Here is a 26,711-nt window from a genome sequence, read left to right as displayed (position 1 = left end):
TACATAAGCACATTACAGAGAATTAACAATGAAACAGGCTTTCTCTAATCCAGCCTCCAATAGAAATAACAAAAAAAAGGCACAATACCGTGACTGGAACGATACACAAATAACCTGCACATAAAAGAGAGAAGCTTACGACAATGTTTCGGTCTGACTTGGACCATTTACAAAGTCACACTAACCAGAAGTGGAGCAGGACAGCTATATATAGGCAGGAAGAGGTGGTGGTGGTAGTAGTAGTACAACAAGAATGGTATATAATACCGACAAGATGAAATTAAGACACATGCGCAACACCCGTAGACGTTTCGCCATCCAGCCAGCCACTGGATGGCAAAACGTCCACAACAAAGACACCCAGACGCCGCACATGTGTCTTAATTTCATCAGTGGTGGTGGTGGTGGTGGTGGTAGTAGTAGTAGTAGTAGTAGTAGTAGTAGTAGTAGTAGTAGTAGTAGTAGTAGCAGTAGTAGTAGCAGTAGTAGTAGTAGCAGTAGTAGTAGTAGCAGTAGTAGTAGCAGTAGTAGTAGCAGTAGTAGTAGCAGTAGTAGTAGCAGTAGTAGTAGTAGCAGTAGTAGTAGCAGTAGTAGTAGTAGCAGTAGTAGTAGCAGTAGTAGTAGTAGTAGTAGCAGTAGTAGTAGCAGTAGTAGTAGCAGTAGTAGTAGCAGTAGTAGTAGCAGTAGTAGTAGCAGTAGTAGTAGCAGTAGTAGTAGCAGTAGTAGTAGCAGTAGTAGTAGCAGTAGTAGTAGCAGTAGTAGTAGCAGTAGTAGTAGCAGTAGTAGTAGTAGTAGTAGTAGTGAATAAGGAGGACGAGCCAGTCAAATACAAAGGAAGGGGAGCACTGCAAGGGAGCTAGGTGCCCACAGAGGGAGAGCAAGCGCACAGAGGTGCGTGAAAGGGGAAGTGGTGAAATAAATGAAGAAGGAACAGAAACACGAGACAGAAGAGAGAAAGACAACCCAGAGGAGAAAAAGGAAAGAGGAAAGGGGAAGAGGGAGAAGAAGAAAAAGAAAAAGAAAAAATGAGGAGTCAGGTTAAGTCACGGGTGTTCTGAAGTTTGGAGCATTTTACAATGTAGTGGGAGAGGAAGGCATCTACAGAGATGAAGCCAGGGCTAAGATTCATACAAGGAAAGTTGTGTATTAGAGAGGATTCAACTAGACGGCGACTGTTCGAGTTGGAAGTAAGGAAGACAGTTTTAGCAGAAGACCAGTCAATAGAATGGCTATGATCTCTTACGTGACAGAAAAGAGCATTGTTAGTGTCGGCAAGCCTAACACTATTTTTGTGCTCCCTAAGTCTGTCAGAAAGAGATCGACCAGTTTCTCCGAAGTATTGAAGAGGACAGAAGCAAGAAATAGAGTAGACACCAGGAACATCTGTGGAGGGAGGAGAGGTATGAACAAGATTAGTGCGAAGAGTGTTAGTCTGGCAGAAGGTAAGCTTGATGTCTAAGGGACGAAGAGAATTGTTGAGATTAGAAAGACCGGAAATGTAGGGAAGGCAGAGGATAGAAGAGTTCCCAGGAGTAGAGAGTTTGGGAGAGAAGAAATTACGTTTAGCACGTGAGAGGGCAGAGTCTATGAAATGGGAAGGGTAGCCAAGACAGGAAAACGAATTGTGAAGAGTGGAAATTTCTGCTGGAAGGAACTGAGGATCACAGATGCGGAGGGCACGGAGAAAGAGGGAGATAAGAACACTTTTCTTGACAGGAAAAAACAATGTCGTCAAGAGTAAATTGTGTGTGATGTGTTAAGCTAATCATAAGGAATGGGTTATGAGGAAACTTTTCATTGACTGGGTCCATGAAGTGTTTGGCCTGAGTGTGAAAAAATACCTCCTGGAAAATAAATTGCCACTCAAATGCCTCCTGGTAATGGACAATGCTCCTGCTCATCCTCCAAACTTGGTAGACCAATTGTCTAGGAATTTCCGTGTTATAACAGTGAAGTTCTTGCCTCCTAACACCACCACTCTCATCCAGCCCATGAACCAGCAGGGCATTTCTAACTTCAAAAAACTCTACAATTCAGACACTGAATTGATTGAGAGAGTTCTGGAGGAATCACTTCAATATCTACAACCACATAAGCCTTATAGGTAAGGCTTTGCAGGGAGTGACTTCCAGGACCTTGAACTCTTCTTGGAGACAATTGTGGCCAGACTGTGTTCTTGAGAAGGATTTTGAATGGTTTGAGGATGACCATGACCCTGTCAACCCTCTGCCTGTTTTGGAATCTATTGTGACATTGGGGAAGTGCATGGGGTTGGATGTGAGTGGCGAGGATGTAGAAGAGTTGGAGGACCACAGGGAAGAGCTAACCACTGAAGAGCTGCAACACCTCCAACTGGAACAGCAACAGACCACAGCTGAGGAACTTGCTTCAGAGATGGAGGAAGTGCCTTCTTCAGTGATTAACCCTTAAACTGTCCAAACGTAGATCTACATCCACATGCGGGGGGCTCCGAGCGTGGATCTACGTTTTTTTACATGCTTTCAAATGGGGAAAATCAAGGTTGGAGCGCTACACACACGAACGTAGATCTACGTTTGGGCAGTTTAAGGGTTAAGGACATTTGCAAAGTAGAATGAGTCACAAAGTTTTGTGGATAAATATCACCCTGACCAAACTGAAACAAGCCATATCTGCAACATGTTCAGTGACAAAAACTTCTCATTTTAGGGAAATCTTAAATAGACGCCAGAAACAGAGCACTCTGCAGTTATTTTGTGCGACAGGGGTCCAGTGACTCTCAAGCTGGTCTTAGTGGCATTAAAAGACAAAAAAGGGAAGTAACCCCAGAGAGCAACTTGTTACCTAGAGTCCTTATAGAGGGGGATTCCCCTTCCAAACAATAACCCCGACTCCCTCTCTCTTCCTCCCTATCTTCCATAAGCCAACAAGTCTTCAATAAAGGTATGTATTAGTGATTTAATTGTTCATGTATTCATTTTATTTAGTTCTCTCTGTTTTGTATATGGAAAACTATACTTAATCTTTAAAAAATGTATTTTTTGTTAATATTTATGGGTGTCTGGAATGGATTAATTTTATATACATTAATTTTTATGGGAAATATTGCTTCAAATTTAGGCCGACCATCTGGAATGGATTACGGCTGAAAGATGAGGTTCCACTGTATCTGTAAAGATAAAAAACATTATCCATGGAGGTCAAAAAGGTAATGTATGAGAGTACAGTGGTACCAACACTCTTATATGGGTATGAAGTACGGGTTATAAATGCTGCAGCGAGGAGGAGGCTGGAGGCAGTGGAGATGTCATGTCTAAGGGCAACGTGTGGTGTAAATATTATGCAGAGAATTCGTAGTGTGGATATTAGAAGGTGTGGAGTTCCTAAAAGTAACAGTCAAAGGGGTAGAGAGGGGTTCTTGAGGTGGTATGGTCATTTAGAAAGAATGTAACGAAGTAGAATGACTGGGAGAGCGTATAAACCTGTAGTTGGAAGGAGGGGTCATCCTAGGAAAGGTTAGGGGGAGGGGGTAAAGGAGGTTTTGTGGGAAAGGGGCTTGGATTTCAAGCAAGCATGCATGAGCATGTTAGATAGGAGTGAATGGAGACTAATAGTTTTTGGGACCTAATGAGCTGTTGGAATGTGAGCAGGGTAATATTTTGTGAAGGGATTCAGGAAAACTGGTTAGCCAGACTTGAGGAGTTTGGGATATTGGCTGTTTGGAGTGACATCTAAATTGTCATATCTGAGTGCTTCTGCAGAGACAATGATTATGTATGAATAATGGTGAAAGTGCTGAACGATAATCAACATTGGTGGGAAATGGCCTTGGTGGGAAATGGCCAATGTGTAAAAAAAAAAAAAAAATCAAAGTTTGATGACTACTAAATGTGCATGGCTATCACATCATAGTAGTCAAAATATCCTAAATATCGAAAAGTGCAGAGCATCTACCTTCAATGTAAAGAGAGGGAGTACATGGTTTGGGAATGAGGCAGTAAAATCCCATTCCATATACAAGTTCAAGTTGAATTAACAAGCTATTTCACTTCAAATGTTCAAATTATAAAATGAATAATTTCATTTATCCTTATCTAAGCAACATGACAAAGTTGTAATTCTACAACAAAATAGTTATTTTATACACCATTACATTTAAGCTATTTTTTCTTATTAAAGCAAGTTTTAGACTCATAATAGCCATTATTTTATTTTTCAACAAACCGGCCATATCCCACCAAGGCAGGGTGGCTCAAAAAGAAAAACGAAAGTTTTTCTTTTTAAATTTAGTAATTTGTACAGGAGAAGGGGTTACTAGCCCCTTGCTCCTGGCATTTTAGTCGCCTCTTACAACACGCATGGCTTACAGAGGAAGAATTCTGTTCCACTTACCCATGGAGATAAGAGGAAATAAACAAGAACAAGAACTAGAAAGAAAATAGCAGAAAACCCAGAGGGGTGTGTATATATATGCATGTATATGTATGTGTAGTGTGACCAAAGTGCAAGCAGAAGTAGCAAGACATACCTGTAATCTTGCATATTTATGAGACAAAAGGGATATAAATAATGTCTTGAGGTTCTCTTCTAAGAGAGAACCTACAATAATGGATTCAAATTAGATAATTTTGGATTTAGGAAGGATATAGGAAAGTATTGGTTTGGAAATAGGGTAGCTGTTAAGTGGAGCAGTCTGCCTAATAGGGTTATTGAAGCTAAAACCTTGGGTAGCTTCAAATTTAGGTTGGATAAATACACGAGTAAGAGGGGTTGGATTTGAATGAGACTTGCACAGGAGTTAGTGGATTTATTGGAGCATATTGTTAGGGTAGACTTATCTTTCAGGGTAAGGATCATCCTAATTGTGGAATAAATTTTATGAAGACAGACAGCATGAAATGCGTGTTGTACGAGGCGGCTAAAATGCCGGAAGCAAGGGGCTAGTAACCCCTTCTCCTGTATAAATTACCAAATTTAAAAAGAGAAACTTTCATTTTTCTTTTTGGGCCACCCTGCCTCAGTAGGATACGGCCAGTTTGTTGGAAGAAGAAGGGCAGCATGAAATAACTAATCTGGCCAAATGGAAATGCTGTAGTAGAAATAATGAGCGAGTGAAGCAGTGTTGAAGAAAAAATGAAAGTTGCAGAGCAAACTTTTGTTAGGACATGTTTCACTGTTAGAGCATTATCAAGTCATTCCATATTTGAAATGCACCAGTAGAGCAAAACAATATCCCAGTGAAAGCTTGTTCTGCAACATACAGTGGAACCTCTACTTGCGAGCGTGTCAACGTGCGAGTTTTTCCAAATACGAGCAGTCGATGGGTAGATTTTTTGCTTCCATACGCGAGCAAAATTTCCATAAGCAAACAGACCTCAAGGCAGGTTCCTTGACACTGGTGAGGGACTTGCTTTTGATCCCGTGAATTGTATCTCATTTGTTTGTTGGACTATCTTATTGAAACTTGGGCAATGTATGATGGAAAAATGCTTCTTATTGTACACCAAAAATAAAAGAAATCTAAGCATAAATAATGGAGTTCACTTCTTAGCAATTAGCCAACCCTTAGCGGTAATTTCAAATGGTTTTTATGGTTGTATTCTCATTTTTTTGGTCTCAATTGATAGAATGGAAGACATATTACAGAAATATATATGATTTTGATTGCTTTCATGATGAAAAGTGCTTTGAAACTGAGCTCAACCTAGGAGAAATGGTCCATTGCTTGGCTGTTTCAGAGTAAACAAACGACGTCACTGTCCATTCCAATATGCAGTCGTGAATGGGTCGACATTATTTATACAATTATTGCAATAAGGAATAACAGTAAATCTTATATTTTTTGTGTGAATAAAAATTACAAATTTATATAATAATAATAATAAATAATATGTATAATAATATGTATAATAATGTGTATAATAATATGCTTAATAATAATACATATAATAATATAATACAATAATAATAATGTATGAAATAATGTATAATAATATGTTTAATAATAATACATATAATAATAATAGTAGAATATAATACAACAATATGTATGGAATGTATGAAAGTATAGTAGTACCAACACTCTTATATGAGTGTGAAGCTTGGGTTGTAAATGCTGTAGTAAGGAGGCAGTTGGAGGCAGTGGAGATGTCCTGTCTAAGGGCAATGTGTGGTGTAAATATTATGCAGAAAATTCAGAGTGTGGAAATTAGGAGAAGATGTGGAGTTAATAAAAGTATTAGTCAGAGGGCTGAAGAGGGGTTGTTGAGGTGGTATGGTCATTTAGAAAGAATGGATCAAAGTAGAATGACATGGAGTGTGTATAAATCTGTAGGGGAAGGAAGGCGGGGTAGGGGTCGTCCTCGAAAAGGTTGGAGGGAGGGGGTAAAGGTGGTGTTGTGGCCGAGGGGTTTGGACTTCCAGCAAGCGTGCGTGAGCGTGTTAGATAGGAGTGAATGGAGACAAATGGTATTTGGAACCTGACGATCTGTTGGAGTGTGAGCAGGGTAATAATTAGTGAAGGGATTCAGGGAAACCGGCTATTTTATATAACCGTACTTGAAACCTGGAAATGGGAAGTACAATGCCTGCACTCTAAAGGAGGGGTTTGGGATATTGGCAGTTTGGAGAAATATATTGTATATTTTTATACGTATATACTTCTAAACTAGGTTGTTCGGGAGAGGGGTGGGATTAAATTTTGGGGAATCAAATTCAAAATGGGAATTGACACAGTTACTTTTTGCTGATGATACTGTGCTTATGGGAGATTCTAAAGAAAATTGCAAAAGATGAGTTTGGGAATGTGTGTAAAGGTAGAAAGTTGAAAGTGAACATAGAAAAGAGTAAGGTGATGAGGGTATCAAATGATTTAGATAAAGAAAAATTTGATATCAAATTGGGGAGGAGGAGTATGGAAGAAGTGAATGTTTTCAGATACTTGGGAGTTGACGTGTCGGCGGATGGATTTATGAAGGATGAGGTTAATCATAGAATTGATGAGGGAAAAAAGGTGAGTGGTGCGTTGAGGTATATGTGGAGTCAAAAAACGTTATCTATGGAGGCAAAGAAGGGAATGTATGAAAGTATAGTAGTACCAACACTCTTATATGGGTGTGAAGCTTGGGTGGTAAATGCAGCAGCGAGGAGACGGTTGGAGGCAGTGGAGATGTCCTATTTAAGGGCAATGTGTGGTGTAAATATTATGCAGAAAATTCGGAGTGTGGAAATTAGGAAAAGGTGTGGAGTTAATAAAAGTATTAGTCAGAGGGCAGAAGAGGGGTTGTTGAGGTGGTTTGGTCATTTAGAGAGAATGGATCAAAGTAGAATGACATGGAAAGCATATAAATCTATAGGGGAAGGAAGGCGGGGTAGGGGTCGTCCTCAAAAGGGTTGGAGAGGGGGTAAAGGAGGTTTTGTGGAAAAGGGGCTTGGACTTCCAGCAAGCGTGCGTGAGCGTGTTAGATAGGAGTGAATGGAGACGAATGGTACTTGGGACCTGACGATCTGTTGGAGTGTGAGCAGGGTAATATTTAGTGAAGGGATTCAGGGAAACCGGTTATTTTCATATAGTCGGACTCGAGTCCTGGAAATGGGAAGTACAATGCCTGCACTTTAAAGGAGGGGTTTGGGATATTGGCAGTTTGGAGGGATATGTTGTGTATCTTTATATGTGTATGCTTCTAACTGTTGTATTCTGAGCACCTCTGCAAAAACAGTGATAATGTGTGAGTGTGGTGAAAGTGTTGAATGATGAAAGTATTTTCTTTTTGGGGATTTTCTTTCTTTTTTGGGTCATCCTGCCTCGGTGGGAGACGGCCGGCTTGTTGGGGGAGGGGAAAAAAAAAAAAAAAAAAATTCCAAACTGTTGTATTCTGGGCACCTCTGCAAAAACAGTGATTATGTGTGAGTGAGGTGAAAGTGTTGAATGAAATAAAAAAAAAAAAAAAAAAAAAAATTGATAATAATATGTATAATAATAATATATATAATAATGTACTACATATAATAATTATAATAATAGATGGCTTCAAAAGGCTGTCACTAGATGGCAGTGTTTACCACAACAAAGAGGGAGCAGTTGTGGCCGCCTCCACCTGTTACAAAATGACATTCATTCTAGAGTACATGTTTCTATGTTATTTATATTGTTTGTTATTTCATATTAGATTAACTGTGATAGATAAATAAGCCGTATAGATGATATTAGCGAAATTATTCATGAAGTATCTTGTCCAGTCTCCAGACAAACTCTCGTCCACCTCCGACACCACCCATACCACTACATGAATGACACATTTTATTCATTTTAGAGTATATATCAGGTTTCTATGTTATTTATATTATTTATTATGTCATATTAGATGAAGTGAGATAGATAAGTAAGCCGTAGAGTTGATATTAGCGAACTTATTGAAGTACAGAATTCCAATGGAATGGATTAATTGCATTTCAATTAATTTAAATGAGGAAAATTGACTCTGCAAACGAGCAAATCCAGTTGCGAGCAAGGTCATGGAATGGATTACTCCTAAGTAGAGGTTCCATTGTATTTTACTTTATCAAAACTGTTAGCAGTATGTCACATAGATCCTGAATAAAGCACTAATATGCATACTACTAAAAATAAAAACATTAATTGAAGGAAATAAAAATGAATGCTGTTTTAGCATACTATTGCTAGATACATGCATAGGTTTTCACCTTCAGTGCCAGAATGAGCATCCATATCAGTGCTAAAGTAACTACTGCTTAATAAAAGTACCTTAAGTCAGATGCAGGGGATTTAGTCAACATTGAAATTTACATGCATCAAAAGTTTCAACAGCTACCACAATTGCAGAAACAAAGTTGAGAAAGTAATTACTGGGGAAAACAGCCAACCCTGACATACTTCTCACCTCTGGATCCTGATGATGGGTGATGATTGGGGAAAATAAGGATATTGTTAGTTACTCATATTATAGAACAATGTAATTTGCTGAACATCTTGCATAATAATTTAATGATATATTAGGTTATATATTCTTCCCATAATAAGGAGGCAACAACTCACTAAATTAAGAAGTTAACAGATAATAATAACTGAATATTGCATGTGAATGATGTATTAATTCCTATCAGAATATTTATTTCTGAAAGACTTGAATGGGTAAATTATTTTGAAAGCATGCACCACAAATTATAGTACAGCCATGTAAAATTTGATTCCTGTTCAGTTGACACTTAAAATATAATGAAGAACATGATACACAAAATCATAATGACGCGACTGTAAACAAACCATACCACGGGCGGGGTCAGAACCCACGATCAGGCCCAGTGGCTAATGCATCGGTCTGGAGTTTTGACTCTCTGATCGCGGGTTCTAACCCCACCCATGGTATGGTTTATAATGAAGACACTTTTACAGAAAAAGCTTTATTAGGGCAAGGTTCTCAATCCATTACCATCTTTATCGAGTACAATGGAACCCTGGTTGTCATCCAGTCATCATACAATTCAGTTTTCAGCCATTTTTTTCAGATAAATTTTCCCCCATTTTTGTACATCTGCTTGGAAATCGTCCGTACCAGACACAGCCGCTCATACGTTCGTAACTCAGTCTGCCTTTGTTACTCATAGAGGGTGGTAGTGATGGTAGTAGAGGGTGGTAGTGGTTGTGATGGTGGTAGAGGGTGGGAGTGATGGTGGTAGAGGGTGGTAGTGATGGTGGTAGTGATGGTGGTAGAGGGTGGTAGTGATGGTGGTAAAGGGTGGTAGTGATGGTGGTTGAGGGTGGAAGTGATGGTGGTAAAGGGTGGTAGTGATGGTGGCAGAGGGTGGTAGTGATGGTGGTAGAGGGTGGTAGTGATGGTGGTAGAGGGCAGTAGTGATGGTGGTAGAGGGCGGTAGTGATGGTGGTAGAGGGCGGTAGTGATGGTGGTAGAGGGCGGTAGTGATGGTGGTAGAGGGCGGTAGTGATGGTGGTAGAGGGCGGTAGTGATGGTGGTAGAGGGCGGTAGTGATGGTGGTAGAGGGCGGTAGTGATGGTGGTAGAGGGCGGTAGTGATGGTGGTAGAGGGTGGTAGTGATGGTGGTAGAGGGTGGTAGTGATGGTGGTAGAGGGTGGTAGTGATGGTGGTAGAGGGTGGTAGTGATGGTGGTAGAGGGTGGTAGTGATGGTGGTAGAGGGTAGTAGTGATGGTGGTAGAGGGTGGTAGTGATGGTGGTAGAGGGTGGTAGTGATGGTGGTAGAGGGTGGTAGTGATGGTGGTAGAGATAACCTCTCCTCCCTCTCCCCTCCTCACCGTCTTCCATACGCCAACAACAGTCTTCAATAAAGGTAAAAGTGATTTAAATGTTCATTTATCCATTTTAATAGTACTTTATATTTATTTCTCGTTTTCTGTATGTGAAATTATAGTTATTCTCTATAAAATGTATTTTTTGTTAATATTTTTGGGTGTCTGGAATGGATTAATTGGATTTACATTATTTCCTATGGGAAACATTACTTCAGTTTTCCTACAAATCGATTTTCGGCTGACCTTCTGGAACAGATTAAAGACGAAAACTGGGGTTCCACTGTACCATAAAACAGATTGAAACTTTGTCCTAATAAAAGCACTTTCTGCAAACGTTTCATTTTCTTGACTACCATCAGTAACACGCTGTTTGGATCCAACTAAGTGTAAAGGACAAAGAAACCATAGATACCTTGTATTTAGATGATACGTCCACAGGATGTGGCTGACCTGCAACAATCCAAGGATGTGTCAGGAGTTGCATCACACTGATTCTTCTTTTGGGATCCACTTGAAGCATTGATGCAAGCAGGTCACAGCTACTGGGACTTAACCATTCGGGATTTTCATAAGCACCTGCCTATTATTAATTATTATAATCAAAAAGAAGCACTAAACCACAAGGGCTATACAGCTGCCTATTATTAACCCTTTGACTGTCGCGGCCGTATATATACGTTTGTGAGGTACCGTGTTTGACGTATATATACTCATAAATTCTAGCGGCTTCAAATCAGGCAGGAGAAAGCTAGTAGGCCCACATGTGAGAGAATGGGTCTGTGTGGTCAGTGTGCACCACATAAAAAAAATCCTGGAGCACGCAGTGCATAATGAGAAAAAAAAAACTCCGACCGTTTTTTTTAATTAAAATGCCGACTTTGTGGTCTATTTTCGTATAGTATTTGTGGTTGTATTCTCGTTTTCATGGTCTCATTTGATAGAATGGAAACTATATTATAGAAATGGAGGTGATTTTGATTAATTTTACTATAAAAAGAACCTGGAAATGGAGCACAAAGTACAGGAAATGTTTGATTTTTGCCGATGTTCAAAAGTAAACAAATGATGTCATTGTCCAATAAATGTCCAAATAGCCATTCTAATACGCAGTCATGAATGGGTTGATGTAATTTTTACAATTATTACAGTATTGCAGTAGTCTGCATAACAGTAAATCTTCTATTTTTTGTTTGAATAAAATTTCAAAATAAAAAGCAAGAGTAATATCACAGGGACTTGGAGACATGACTGATGAACAAAGAAAATCTTATTTTAGAGCCAGGAATGTCTGCATTGTTCATTCTGGACCTTATTTTGAAATTGTCGTATTTTTTAATTTTCGTGAAATTGGCCAAATTGCAAATTTCTGACCATGTTATTGGGTAGTTGAAATCGGTAAATGGGCAGTTTCTTGTGCTCAATCGATAGAAAAAATAGAGTTCTGAAGAAATAGTTATGAGTTTGGTTGACTGGAATAACGGAATTAGCCGAAAATAGGGCTCAAAGTGGGCGAAATTGCCGATTTTTAAATATCGCCGAAGTCGCTAACTTCACGAGAGCGTAATTCTGTCAGTTTTCCATCAAATTTCGTTTTTTTGGTGTCTTTACAATCGGGAAAAGATTCTCTATCATTTCATAAGAAAAAATAATTTTTTTTTTTTCGAATATTTTGCGACACCAGGAGCAACTTCAGGATTGGGCCCTTCGACAGTCAAAGGGTTAAACATATCAGAAGACTGGATGCAAAAGAAGTAAACATTTTATTGAAATATAAAAGGCAATAGTAGTAGCTGGTTTAAAACAGTGACTTTGTGGTGAATTGTCATATGGTTTTTATGGTTGTATTCTCGGTTTCTTGGTCTCATTTGGTAAAATGGAAAATATATTACAGAAAATGCAATGATTCTGATTGGTTTTAGGACTGAAAATAGCTTGAAATTAAGCTTGAAGCAACAGAAATGTTCAATTTTTACCGATGAGCAAGAGTACACAAATCATATCATACATCCAATACATGTCAAATGGCGGGTCTACTATATGTTCATGAATGCGCTGACATTATTTATACAATTATTGCAATACTGCATAACAGTAAATCTATTTTTTTGTGAAAAAAAATTTTGTAAATAAAAAATAAAAATTGAATTCATGTGTAAAGCCTGGAAATTTAACTAATGACCAGAGAAAATATTATTTTAGTACCAAGAATGCCTGCAATGTTTATTCTAAACCCTACTTAGAAACTGGAATATTTTGAAATTTGTGTGAAATTGGCCAAATTACGAATTTGTGATCACTTTATTGGGTAGTTGAAATAGTTGATAGTGACTTCTTGTGCTCAACTGATAAAATGGAAGGCATACTAGCAAAATAGCTAAGAATCTGGTCGACTGGAACAATGTAATTGGCCTAAAATAGGACTCGAAGTGAGCAAAATTGCTGATGTGGAAATATCACTGAGCACCAAAATTCACGAAAGTGTAATTTTATCAATTTTCGTACTTTGTTTTATTAGCTTCAGAAAAAGATTCTCTACCATTTTATAACAAAAAAAAATAATTTTATATTTTTTAAATTCTTGGACACTGTGGACAAGTTTCAGATCGAGGGTCTGACAGTGTAAGTGTTAATTAATTGATGGTTCAAAGCATATTTAGAGCAGTCTTCATAGTTCATTTGTATATCATCTAAACTTTAATTAAGCTGTCTCCTTGGTTTTCCTTTATCAGTCTTCACTACATTTTTTCCATTTTTGATATTATCAACTGAAATCAAGCAACAATATTTAGGGCTAGTTTCTGAGGTTATCAATGCAGTGACCAATTTTCACAAACTTCACTCTGAAATGCTGCCAGTTTTTATTTGGTGATGTGAATACAAGAATAACCAAATTTTGATTTTCAGTTTTAAATGCCAGCACATCAGGGTAACATTTTCATTACACAAGCTCAAACATACAAATTTCACCTCTGATTATTCAATGTTTTTGGTAAAACATGCAAGAACTATAATATGGGTAAATAAATAATTCATCTTTACAATACACAAACTTTACAAGACAAACCTGAATTTTTCTGTAGAGGATTCCCAAATTTTCATCATCAAATGGAAGAAAGCCACACAGAAGTGCATATAACAACACTCCCATACTCCAGATGTCTGCTTCAGAACCTAAAAATAACAACTGGATTTATAATCTACACAGGTATTTTACAAAGTAATATTACAAATGCACAAGATTTTAAATTAAAAGCAAAATGTACTTTTTTAACACAATGGCCATCTACAGCCAAGGCAGCATGACCCAAAGAAAACACATTCACCTACATTCACTCAGATGAATGGTTCAGAGAACTGACAAGTTGATAATTCAGACACGTACACCACTTGGGTATCTTTAATGAGGAAACGTTTTGCCACAGTGGCGAATGGAGAATGGTGAAGAACAGAAGGAGTTTGAGGTAATCAGTCCCTCAGCCTTGAGTCGATGTGGTCAGTCCATCAATCTTGAGAATACAGCATATGTGCAGAGAAGTAACTTATATACCGTAGGCAGGAGAGGTGCAGCAGTCATAGGTGGTATCGCATTTGTCCAATGTGGAAGTAGGTCATGCCCAAGGGTTAGGCAAGTGAAGAATTCCCTGTATTAAGATTCCAAGATGTTGCTGTGTCAGACAGGAATGTAGATGACTGCTGCACCTCTATGCTGTATTCTTTTCAAGATCGATGGACTAACTACATCGACTCAAAAGCTGAGGGACTGATTACCTCAAACTACTCCTGTTCTTCACCATTCTCCTTTGTATGGACTGACGAAGCCACTGTGTGGTGAAATGTTTCCTCATTAACCCTTTGGGGGCCGACAGGTCCTCTCAGAGACTTGTTCTCAGGGTCGGTCAAATTAAAAAAAAAAAAAAAAAAAAAAATTCTTATGAAAAGATAGAGAATCTTTTCCCAATCATAATGACACCAAAAGTATGAAATTTGATGGAAAACTCACGGAATTATGCTCTCGCGAAGTTAGCGGTCTCGACGATGTTTACGCATCAGAGATTTTGCCCACTTTGAAGCCTATATTCGGCCAATTCCAGTGTACTAGTCGACAAAAATCATAACTATTTCGCTAAAACTCCATTTTTTCTATCGAATGAGAACAAGAAACCACCCATTTACCGATTTCAACTATCCAATAAAGTGGTCAGAATTTAGCAATTTTGCCAATTTCATACAAATTTCAAAAGATGCCAATTTCCGAATAGGGTCCAGAATAAACAAGAAAGACATTCCTGGCACTAAAATAACAAGTTCTCTGTTCGTTAGTCACATCCCCAGGCCCCTCTTATATTTCTTTGGCTTTCCACTTTGAATTTTTATTCTTACAAAAAAAATAAGATTTACTGTTATGCAAACTACTGCATTAGTGTAGAAATAGTATAAATAATATCAGCGCACTTGTGAAAGAATATTAGACTCACCAGTTGACGTGTACTGGACGCTTGGCATGATTTGTTTACTTTTGAACTTTGGTAAAAATCAAACATTTCTGCTACTTTGAGCTCAATTTCAAGGTACTTTTCATTGTAAAACCAGTCAAAATCATCTCAATTTCTGTAATATGTCTTCCATTCTATAAAGTGAGACCAAGAAAACTAGAATACAACAATAAATACCATACGAAAATACAGTGCGAAGTCGCTGTTTTAATCCAAAAACACGGTCTAAGTTTTTTTTTCGTTATGCACTGTGTGCTGCAGGATTTTTTTATACTGCGCACACTGACCACAGACCCATTCTTACATATGTAGGCCTACCAGCTTTCTCTCACTAAATTTGAGGGCGCTAGAATTTAGGCGTACTAGTACGTCAAAAACCCTGGGTCGTAAGACGTACTAGTACGTCCGAAACCCCCAAAGGGTTAAACATACCCAAGTGTTGCATGTGTGTCTAATTTATCTACATTCACTTAACTGTAATCTCTCCAGAAGTGTGCTGACATCAGTCAGATTACCCTCCTCCATCATCATCCCCACCCCAACTTTATGTAAAAATAATAAAATCTAAAATTCCTCAAAACCCATAAAACCTGACCTTAGTGCATAACTAAAACTAGGAAGTTGTGACAATGTTAATTCCACAATTAAATTGTGTAGTACATCTGAAGAATAATTAAAAATCAAACACTAGAGAATTTTATTAAATAATAAATGAAATCTTATAATAACGTTATGAAGTTCATTCTTTCAGAATTTAATTATTTTTAACAAGGTAACCCTATGTTGATAGTCGGTTGGTAGACAGCAACCGCCCAGGGAAGTACTACCATCCTGCCAAGTGAGTGTAAAACAGAAGCCTGTAATTGTTTTACATGATGGTAGGATTGCTGGTGTCTTTTGTCTCAAATATGCAAGATTTCAGGTGCGTCTTGCTACTTCTACTTACACTTAGGTCACACTACACATACATGTACAAGCATATATATGTATACGCACCCCTTTGGGTTTTCTTCCATCTTCTAATTAGTTCTTGTTTCTTTCCGCTTATCTGCACAAGTGCAAATAACAAGTGAATTTTCTTCCATGTATTAACCTGGCCTTGGTGAGAAATGGCAGTGAAAAAATAGTTCATTGTTCTGTACATTATGTAAATAACTTTCCATCCATATAATATACCTCTGAAATTATCCAGCCTTTTCCTCTTCAGGAAGTACAGTAATGTAATGAAAAATAAATGTCCATTTTCCAAGATACTTTTGTGCTAGAGACTGGTTTACTCTAGTGGTTTCTTACATGGAAAAATTCGTAGTTAGGCAAAGCATTTCAGACAAACTAGAATGCTGCCAAAGTAGAATTTTATTTGGAGAAACATGTTTTATACATGCCTAAGTAGAATCGTCCAGATACAAGTTCAGGGGCAGCATATGCAGGAGAGCCACAACAAGTTGCTAAATGCTGATCCAGACCACCAGTTGGGTTGGCACAAAGTCCAAAGTCAATCAACTTTAACTGCTGATCATCATCCAGTAACAAATTCTCCTGTAAGAAATACTTTGACATGAATGCATGGTATTTATATATTTGTACTGTACTAGCATAAGGTATGAAAATTTAGGATAATTTCTACAAGTGATAGTTCTTTTCCCTTATACTCATTTTCTACACACTTATTCCATAATTTCAATGACATCTTTCTTCTGATTTTATTTTTATTTTCCCCTCATTTTACTTTTTTGGTCATTACGAGAAATATTTTCACCACAAGACAAGGTAGTACATTTTTTTTTTCTACATTATTTTTTTTTTTAAGCATTGACTATCTCCCACCAAGATAGACCCTCTTTAAATCAAATCATCCTTTGAAATATAACATCCTCTAGCCCTCCTTCAAAGTGCAAGGGCTGTATTTCCCCACCACCAAGACAAGTCTGGCTAACTGATTACTCTGAATCTCTTTATAAAGATTACCATGCTAACACTCCAACAGCAACTGATCAAAGACACACTCACATGCCTGAGAGGACAACTTGTATTACTGTAAACTGTACTAGTATTCATGATAACAGTGACAATGATCCAAGTACAGTACTATAGTGGCAATTATGATTTTTTAAGTCTGTAAATAAAACACATTGGTGTAAAATAAGCAGAATAATGTCTCAATCCTCCTGTGTCATGGTAAGATGCATGTTGAAACAAGAAAATAGTATTTGAAGTGTGTGGCAAGAGCTACTTAAAGCTTGTATAAAAAAAAAAAAAAAAAAAAAAATTCTATACATTTTTTACTTTTTCCATAACTGTACATGCTGTACACTATTGCAATACAAACCATCAAAAGGGTGGCTAATTCATCATCATGCACAGTTTAAAAAGTAAAATATGCAGATTTCAAAGAGTTAATCTATTTGGCACCTGATTTCAGGTAGTCATATCTGAACACGATCTGATATGCTTGATACCCTTTTGATGGGTTTCGAGAACTTTCCTACTCTTGCAACCCAGCCCCAGGCCAGACTTGTCTAGCGTTTATAAAAAAATATTGTTAATGAGTAAATGGAAGAATAGACAGGGGATCAAACCCTGGCGGTAAAAGGTCTAGTGCTTTACAAGTGACAGTATACATGTATAGAAATGCAGATTGAATTGAGCCATGCTCTGCCACGACATGTGTAGAAAACTGTCAATATACTGTAATAATTTTAGCTAGAAAAAACTAATAGGAACACACAGAAAAGGAGCTTACTGGTTTCAGATCTCGATGAGCATATCCCATGTTGTGGACATATGCTACAGCAGATGTGATTTGGCGGAAAAATACTCTTGCTTCATCCTCCTCTAGCCTATCTCTTTCAACTGTGTGTTAAAAAATTAATAAATGAGTGCAGAGAAAAAAAAATCAAAATAACACCAAAAACTAAATTCATAAAAAATAAAGGAAATACAAATTTCAACAGTGTTGACAACAAAATACTATGCATTAAAACATTTACCTATATAATCAAATAGCTCTCCACCAGGACAGTATTCAAGAACCATGAATATTTTTGTGTCTGTCTCAAGCACTTGGTAGAGTTTACATACATGCTGATGAGCCAGCTGCTTCATTGCTTCAATTTCCAAATAAATGCGTGGTAAATCTTCCTGTGGAAGACAATTTTTTCAGATATTCTCTATGCATTTTACATTTTTTCAGTACAGTATAACAGATACCATGCAAAAAAAGATAAAAATAATTAATGAATAACTGCAGTCTAGAGCTAAATAAAAAATTATCCTGGTTTGCAGTTAAATATGGAATGTTACTACAGTATTAACTATGTAATTACAATAGTATTGTAAACAAAAAATTTCAACTAACTGGCTATATCCCACCGAGGAAGGTGACCTCAACAGAGAAAACAGAAGTTTCTCTTTTACGCAATTTTACTAGCCTCTTGCTCCTGGCATTTTAGTTGCCTCTTACGACATGCATAGCACATGGAGGAAATAAACACGAACTAGTAAGAAAAGAGAGGAAAACCCAGAGGTGTGCGTGTGTGTATATATATATATGCTTGTACATGCATGTGTGGCATGACTTAAATGTAAGTAGAAGTAGCAAGACATACCTGAAACCTTGCACGTTTATGAGACTGAAAAGACACCAGCGATCCTACAATCATGTAAAACAATTACAGGTTTCCATTTCACACTCACTTGGCATGACAGTAGTACCTCCCTGGGCAGTTGCTGTCTACCAACCTACTATCTCTAGTATTGTAAATGATGTATCTAAAACACTTTGCCATTAAATTCTGTATTCTTACAATTTGAGAACTTACTGTTGTTAGATACAGGAATCAAACACTTAATGGCCATATTTCTTTAAATACTGTTCTAATGCTACTACCAGTAACACTGAAATTCATAAGAGAACAGATCTGAACATGGGAAATCCTAGAAGAACAATTTTTACTAAATTTTAAGGTTGCTTTTCCAATTTAGGGATAATGCTTCATGCCAAAAGAAAATGGGTGCCATGGAAATAACAAGAACCCACCACATGAACACAAAAATATAAAGTATGCTTTTTTTTTTTTTAACAAAGTCGGCCATCTCCCACCGAGGCAGGGTGACCCAAAAAGAAAGAAAATCCCCAAAAAGAAAATACTTTCATCATCATTCAACACTTTCACCTCACTCACACATACTCACTGTTTTTGCAGAGATGCTCAGAACACAACAGTTTATGAGCATATACGTATAAAGATACACAACATATCCCTCCAAACTGCTAATATCCCGAACCCCTCCTTTAAAGTGCAGGCATTGTACATCCCATTTCCAGGACTCAAATCCGGCTATATAAAAATAACCGGTTTCCCTCAATCCCTTCACTAAATATTACCCTGCTCACACTCCAACAGATCGTCAGGTCCCAAATACCATTTGTCTCCATTCACTCCTATCTAACACGCTCATGCATGCTTGCTGGAAGTCCAAGCCCCTCGCCCACAAAACCACCTTTACCCCCTCCCTTCAACCTTTTCGAGGACGACCCCTACCCCGCCTTCCTTCCCCTACAGATTTATACGCATGCTTTTTTTTTTTTAACACGTCGGCCGTCTCCCACCGAGGCAAGGTGATCCAAAAAAAAAAAAAGAAAGAAAATCCCCAAAAAGAAAATGCTTTCATCATCATTCAACACTTTCACCACACTCACACATTATCACTGTTTTTGCAGAGGTGCTCAGAATACAACAGTTTAGAAGCATATACGTATAAAGATACACAACATATCCCTCCAAACTGCCAATATCCCAAACCCCTCCTTTAAAGTGCAGGCATTGTACTTCTTATTTCCAGGACTCAAATCCGGCTATATAAAAAATAACCGGTTTCCCTGAATCCCTTCACTAAATATTACCCTGCTCACACTCCAACAGATCGTCAGGTCCCAAATACCATTCGTCTCCATTCACTATCTAACACGCTCATGCACGCTTGCTGGAAGTCCAAGCCCCTTGCCCACAAAACTTCCTTTACCCCCTCTCTCCAACCATTTCGAGGACGACCCCTACCTCGCCTTCCTTTCCCTATAGATTTATATGCTTTCCATGTCATTCTACTTTGATCCATTCTCTCTAAATGACCAAACCACCTCAACAACCCCTCTTCTGCCCTCTGACTAATACTTTTATTAACTCCACACCTTTTCCTAATTTCCACACTCTGCATAATATTTACACCACAGAGGTAGTAGGTTGGTAGACAGCAACCACCCAGGGAGGTACTACTGTCCTGCCAAGTGATTGTAAAACGAAAGCCTGTAATTGTTTTACATGATGGTAGGATTGCTGGTGTCTTTTGTCTGTCTCATAAATATGCAAGATTACAGGTATGTCTTGCTACTTCTACTTACACTTAGGTCACACTACACATACATGTACACGTTTATTTATACACACTCATCTGAGTTTTCTTTGATTTTATCTTAATAGTTCTTGGTCTTTTTACTTTTCCTTTTATATCCATGGGGAAGTGGAATAAGAATCTTTCCTCCGTAAGCCATGCGTGTTGTAAAAGTCAACTAAAATGCCGGGAACAATGGGCTAGTAACCCCTTTTCCTCTAAAGATTACTAAAAAGAATAAGAAAAATTATAAACATGCATTTGGTAAAAATAAAAGTATGTATGAAAGGATGTATATGCTTTCAATTCTAACTAGACTCCCCTCCTCTCTAGAACACATATTGCACTTGCTATCCAAGGCTCACCTAGAACCAGGGAAGTTTCCAGCTGGGAGGATTCCTAGCACAAATGCTCCTCAGCAGTGCTCTCCTAACCTGACACAAGTTAGCTTCACACCTCAAATCCTTGCCACATGCTCTGCTGACAATATATACCTATGCTTACCATATACTCTCTGTAGACTTAAAAAAGCTTGGACTCCAAACCAAGTGTCAATAAACTTTTCCATTTCCATTTTACCATAGGGTCTTTTTTGTCATCAAAGTAGAGTAACATGGTGCTAAGGTAATTATATGAATTTTATATGTAATAATTAATATTATGGCCATACTTTTAGTTCCTTACTGTAAGATTTCTCCCTCTCTCGGGATTATTTCCAAATTCAAATTTTAAACTTTCAACATTTTAAAAGAACAGCATGTCGAGATCAGACTAAAGGTGCCACATACTGTACTCTCATTTCCTATACACTCTCCTCAAACATATTATTCAGCTACTAGTACCTACAATTTATCACACATTCCATTCAGTTCCAGCACTTGCTGTAGCACTTACTAACTTACCCAATGAAGTGCCTTTTCTAAATCCATAAATGGGGCAATAGCTTCTTCTACATGTCTAACTTTTCCTGACTTATTGGTACCTGTTAAATTAAAATAAATGATCTACATATTTTTAGGGCTTTCTAATCAACTGCAATTCTAGGGATGCAACATTACCAAATTTTTGGCCAATACTGATACCATCAAAATTAGCTGATACCCACTGATACTCATACCATCAAAATTAGTCAATACCCACTGATATCAATACCTTGGAACACCCCTAAACAATTCTGCTATAGACCTTAACTGATACAAAGAAACAAGGTGTTGGGTAACAAAGATAACTGAGAGAGAGACTTTAGGATAGTTTGATAAGAGAATGATGGATGATAGACTTTCAAAAATATAAGAATACATATACACAAGTACAAGGGGTTAGAGAGAACAGCCAATAATTAACAACATGCAGTGAAAGAACAGTGGAGAATATATAGAAATCAAATAAGGAAACAGGGAAATCAAACAAGTTAATAATGTGTTCAGAGAGGGATGACTAAAGTTATAAATCAAACTCAACATGAGTTGCCATCTGCTAAATGTGAGACAGAACTACTACAACTACCCTTAACTCTTCTGGCATACAATGAAATGACAGTATATACAATATACAAACTCTTGGTTATTAGCAACAAGGTTATAACTTGCTCTTCCCTATACACTATGGGTAAAATAAGCACCCGCTTAAGTTCACCACAAGATTTCTGAGAAAATTCATGTAATATACACACAAAAAAGTAGTTACTTTGCATTAATATTTTTATGGTAAACTATAACGTACCCCAAGTTGTCGTTTATCCATTATTTTAAGAGCCACTTTCTCTCCTGTTAAAATGTGTGTTGCTAATTTCACTTTTGCAAATCCGCCTGATCCAATAGTTTCATGAAGTTCGTATAGCCCATCCAGGATGTTGGAGCAAGCTTGTTGAGGCATTATGAGGACAATGTTGTCTCAGCCCCACAACCTTCTATAATAGTAATGGAGAAGGACCCCTGATCTTCAATACTCGCTAAAAACCGAGCCTGCAAAAACAACACCATATTAATCTAGTGAAATATGTACATGCAGTGTATTAAAATTATTTTCTTTGAACTTGAAATTGCTGTTCTGAATCACTAGGGATTTCATCATCCAAAATTTCAGCATAACATCTTTAATAAAATATGATAATACTTTGGGTATACTCTAACAAATAAATAAGTTGAGGCCCATTAAAAAACTGACCAAATTCCAAACCTTTCAGAAAAATTTTCACTTGGAGACCAAGTTTTTTAAGTTCAGCCTCTCCTCACCTAACAACGGAGTTCCATTCCTAAGACCACGTCAGTAAACGAATTCATCGCTAAGCAAGGAGCATACTATGATGGTAGTGGGTTTGTGTCAACCATCTTTGATATTGTTTTGTGTCACCTTTGCACCATTTGTAACATTTTTAGTATATTTTTAAATGCTTATACAGTATTTTTTTTATTATTAACACATCGGCCATTTCCCGCTAAGCTAGGGTGGCCCAAAAAAGAAAAACATTCACCATCATTCACTCCATCATTGTCTTGCCAAAGGTGCTCTTACACTACACTCATAAAACTGCAACATTAACACCCCTCCATCAGAGTGCAGACACTGCACTTCCCATCTCCAGGACTCAGGTCCGGCCTGCCAGTTTCCCCGAATCCCTTCATAAATATTACCTTGCTCACACTCCAACAGCACGTCAACTCCTAAAAACCATTTGTCTCCTTTCACTCCTATCTAACATGCTCACATGTGCTTGCTGGAAGTCCAAGCCCCTCGCACACAAAACCTCCTCTACCCCCTCCCTCCAACCTTTCCTAGGCCGACCTCTACCCCGCCTTCCCTCCACTACAAATTTATAACAAAATAAGAGGAAATCAGCTCTAATATTCATTATTTAGGTATGCATACTGGTCAGAGAGCCCATCCTAAGTCTGAGTCATCAGTAAACAAGTACATCGTTAAGTGAGGAAAGGCTGTATATAGAGAAAGCAGTGCAAGCAGAGGTACAGTACACATAGTGGGAAAAGCAAGTGATGAGGTGGCATTGTCTGATAACTAGATAGATTGAAGATAAACAAATCACCAGGTTCTGGCGAGCTGTTTTCAAGGGTTCTAAAGAAAATGTGAGGAGGAACTTAGCAAACCATCAGCTAGTCTCTTCAATGGGTATCGTATTTGATAAGTGGAAAAATGGCAAATGTGCTACTCATTTACAAAGCAGGAGTTTGGTTTATAATCTGAAGTATAACCTCAATTGTAGAAAGTTGATGAAATCATTAACCAATGATGAAATTCAGAATCACCTTGAAAGATATGATTGAATCAATGAATCTCAGCATTGTTTTACAATTAGTCATTCTTACCCACAAATTTACTTAGCTTTTTTTCTGCTAAGGTATTTGAGGACATATACAATATTGTGCAGGTGGACTTGTTAGGCTTTTAACACAGTTCCTTACAGGAGACTGAAATTAACTAGTGGCACATGGTAGAGGAGAAATTACTTCCTGCGTCAAGGCACAGCTGACCAATAGGCAACAGAATAACAATAACAAAAAAAGGCACAATACCGTGACTGGAACGATACACAAATAACCCGCACATAAAAGAGAGAAGCTTACGATGACGTTTCGGTCCGACTTGGACCATTGACAAAGTCACACTAACAGAGGTGGAGCAGGACGGCTATATATAGGCAGGAAGAGGTGGTGGTGGTAGTAGTAGTAGTAGTAGTAGTAGTAGTACAAGAGTTGTATATGATACCGACAAGATGAAATTAAGACACATGCACAACACCCGGGCATCCCCATCATAGACGTTTCGCCATCCAGCCAGCCACTGGATGGCGAAACGTCCGCAACAAAGACAACCAGACGCCGCACATATGTCTTAATTTCATCAGTAGTTGTAGTAGTAGTAGAAGAAGAAGAGGTAGTAGTAGTGGTAGTGGTAGGAGTGGGAAAAGGATGAGCCAGTCAAATACAAAGGAAGGGGAGCACTGCAAGAGAGCTAGATGCCCACAGAGGGAGAGCAAGCGCACAGAGGTGCGTGAAAGGGAAGTCGTGAAATAAATGAAGAAGGAACAGAAACACGAGACATGAGAGAGAAAGACAACCCAGAGGAGCAAAGGAAAGAGGAAAGGGGAAGAGGAAGAAGAAACAGAAAAAGAAAAAGAAAAAATGAGGATTCTACTACTACTACAACTACTGATGAAATTAAGACATATGTGCGGCATCTGGTTGTCTTTGTTGTGGACGTTTCGCCATCCAGTGGCTGGCTGGATGGCGAAACGTCTATGATGGGGATGCCCGGGTGTTGTGCATGTGTCTTAATTTCATCTTGTCGGTATCATATACAACTCTTGTACTACTACTACTACTACCACCACCTCTTCCTGCCTATATATAGCCGTCCTGCTCCACCTCTGTTAGTGTGACTTTGTCAATGGTCCAAGTCGGACCGAAACGTCGTCGTAAGCTTCTCTCTTTTATGTGCGGGTTATCTGTGTAAGGCAACAGAATTTGCATCAATGAGGAGAAGTCAGAATAGAGACCCCATTACAAGAGGTGTGCCACTGGTACTGGTATTGAGACCCTTGCTCACAATCTCCATAAATTACATATATGAGGGAATAAATAGACAAGTTTGCAAATGACATTAAAATAAACCATTAAATAATTTTTGAGGGTGCTGCCTAGCTAAGGATGACCTGGATAGGTTGATGTGGCTGTAGAAGTAACAGGGGCAGAGTATGTGCTTCAATGCAGCCAAGTGTAAAGTTCTATGCTAGGAAAAGAAAATAACTATGGCAGTTATAAGATAAACAATGTAGATATTTACAAGCTAAACAATCTAAACAATATGAAAGCAAAAGATTTAATTCTGTTAGCAGAAATTTAATTAAAGCCAAGATAATGATGTATTGTTTGCAATAAAACTAATATATTTGGCATCATATCAAGGTCTAAATGATTTTAGTCCTGAGAAAAAGCTGCTTATTTCCGGTCTCCATATTACAGAATGGGATATTTTTCCTACAAAGGCACTGAATTTGCACTCGTCAGAAAAGCATAGAATTATGGGAGACATGATTAAAGTGTAAAAAAGATAAACATAAATAATGATATAACATGCTGAAAATATCTAACCAAAACAGGACTCGCATTATTATTATTATAATCAAGGGGGAAGCGCTAAACCCAGAGGATTATACAGCGCCTGGGGGGGGGATGTGGAAGGCATTCAGGCTTAATTCGGGGAACTGGAGCACAGATCCAATTCCCTAAATCAAGAGCCCCTCACCAACATCAAGGAACCTTCCTTGAGGGGAACAGGACTCGCAGCAGTGAATTAAAGTTGGAGACATTTTGATTTATAATGAATATTGGGAGGTACTGATTTGGTAGCAGTTGTAGATGAGTGAATAATTTCTCAGGTAGCATCACTGAGGCAAGAGTTTTGGGTTCTTGCCTCAGTGATACTACCTGGCCTAGCCTAGCATGGGCCAGTAGGCCTACTATAGTGCTCCTTCATGTTTTGTGCTGATTGCCGAAAAAAAAAAATTTACTTTATTTTGTATCTTTAAGCAAGCATTTATTTAGATTCATTACACAAGTCTTGCTTTTTATAATTGTTTTTTATTAATTTATATGTAAATTAACCTGGGATAACACCAGTCAAGTACTGGGATTTACTCCCAATATACGGGATGAAATACGCATATCACATGGAACACGATACAGATAAATCTATTTTTATATTAGGTTGTTATCCTTGTCAGAATCCTCATTTGTCTGATATATCCATGATACAAAATTTAAATAATCTTAACTAGACACTGCGAGCATATTTTAGTTTTCCTGGCGAGTCAGCACTACCTCGACAGTTTTAATAAAAGTGCAGCTTCCCGGTAGTTCAAAATACTACACTGTTTATGTTCCGTAAAACTTTATAACTTGAGCGAGAATTCACACTGATCTCTGGGTGAAAATAAGAATAAAACGGGCAATAATAAGTAAAAATAATAGCTCACTGCAGCAGATGTTTTCAACTGTAGGTGCTGCTCCCTTTCCGCCAATCAGCTACGAGTCTGAGTGACGTCACGCCTCTCCACCAGTTAGCGATGAGGATGCGTGACGTCACCCCTCTTAACCAATCAGCGATGAGTGTTTGTGACGTCACAGAGAAAACGCGAGATGCGCATCCACCCTAGCAGACGATACTCTTATTTAACGCACTACTTCAGCAGTGGTGAACGCTGTTACTCCTACCTGCACCCGTGACCTCCGTATAATGTGGGAATGGCGTGGGACACGATGTGGGGGTTATTGATCTAGGTGTGGGCGGGATATGTGGGTAAGAGAAGTGGGTCAGCTGATGCTCAGGGCAGCGGCCGTCCAGGTGTAAACAAAGAGGTGCCCCCCACACGTCCTCTTTCAAAAAGTTATCGCGCCAATGGTTATAGAAATGATAATTGCGGCTATTGTGGGGTGCTATGTGGTGTCCTCGTTTATACTCTTTAAGTTCCCCATGTTGTTACACAAGAAGAAGGATGTGAAGTTCGTGTGTCGTCATATAAGTCACCGGGGAGGTGAGTCAGCCG

General features: G+C 38.3%; 2 protein-coding genes across 6 annotated transcripts in view; one reads left to right on the top strand and one right to left on the bottom strand.

Moving 5' to 3' along the window:
• The window catches only part of LOC128684805 (maternal embryonic leucine zipper kinase), a 151,652-nt gene that overhangs the window by 13,674 nt on the left and 111,267 nt on the right, over positions 1 to 26,711 (bottom strand). For 3 of the 4 annotated variants that reach the window (XM_070101193.1, XM_070101185.1, XM_070101180.1), the window contains 6 exons: positions 21,872 to 22,113; positions 17,749 to 17,899; positions 17,502 to 17,611; positions 16,144 to 16,297; positions 13,330 to 13,436; positions 10,678 to 10,845 (listed from right to left, as the gene is read on the bottom strand). In XM_070101193.1, the coding sequence (XP_069957294.1) occupies positions 10,678 to 10,845; positions 13,330 to 13,436; positions 16,144 to 16,297; positions 17,502 to 17,611; positions 17,749 to 17,899; positions 21,872 to 22,024 (843 nt within the window). In that variant the 5' untranslated portion in view covers positions 22,025 to 22,113. Of the gene's footprint in view, positions 1 to 10,677; positions 10,846 to 13,329; positions 13,437 to 16,143; positions 16,298 to 17,501; positions 17,612 to 17,748; positions 17,900 to 21,871; positions 22,114 to 26,141; positions 26,288 to 26,711 lie in introns of those variants that run through there. The other variant, XM_070101175.1, reaches the window with a different exon arrangement.
• Positions 26,307 to 26,711, top strand: part of LOC128684806 (lysophospholipase D GDPD1-like) — a 106,782-nt gene continuing 106,377 nt past the window's right edge. The window contains exon 1 of one of the 2 annotated variants that reach the window (XM_053771083.2): positions 26,307 to 26,699. In XM_053771083.2, coding sequence (XP_053627058.2) covers positions 26,564 to 26,699 — 136 coding nt within the window. In that variant the 5' untranslated portion in view covers positions 26,307 to 26,563. The remainder of the gene's footprint in view (positions 26,700 to 26,711) is intronic. The other variant, XM_070101215.1, reaches the window with a different exon arrangement.

Source organism: Cherax quadricarinatus, chromosome 5, assembly GCF_038502225.1.
Source record: "Cherax quadricarinatus isolate ZL_2023a chromosome 5, ASM3850222v1, whole genome shotgun sequence".
Classification (NCBI taxonomy): domain Eukaryota; kingdom Metazoa; phylum Arthropoda; class Malacostraca; order Decapoda; family Parastacidae; genus Cherax; species Cherax quadricarinatus.
The sequence above is the reverse complement of the archived record's forward strand: the minus strand, read 5'-3'. Positions and strand labels throughout refer to the sequence as shown.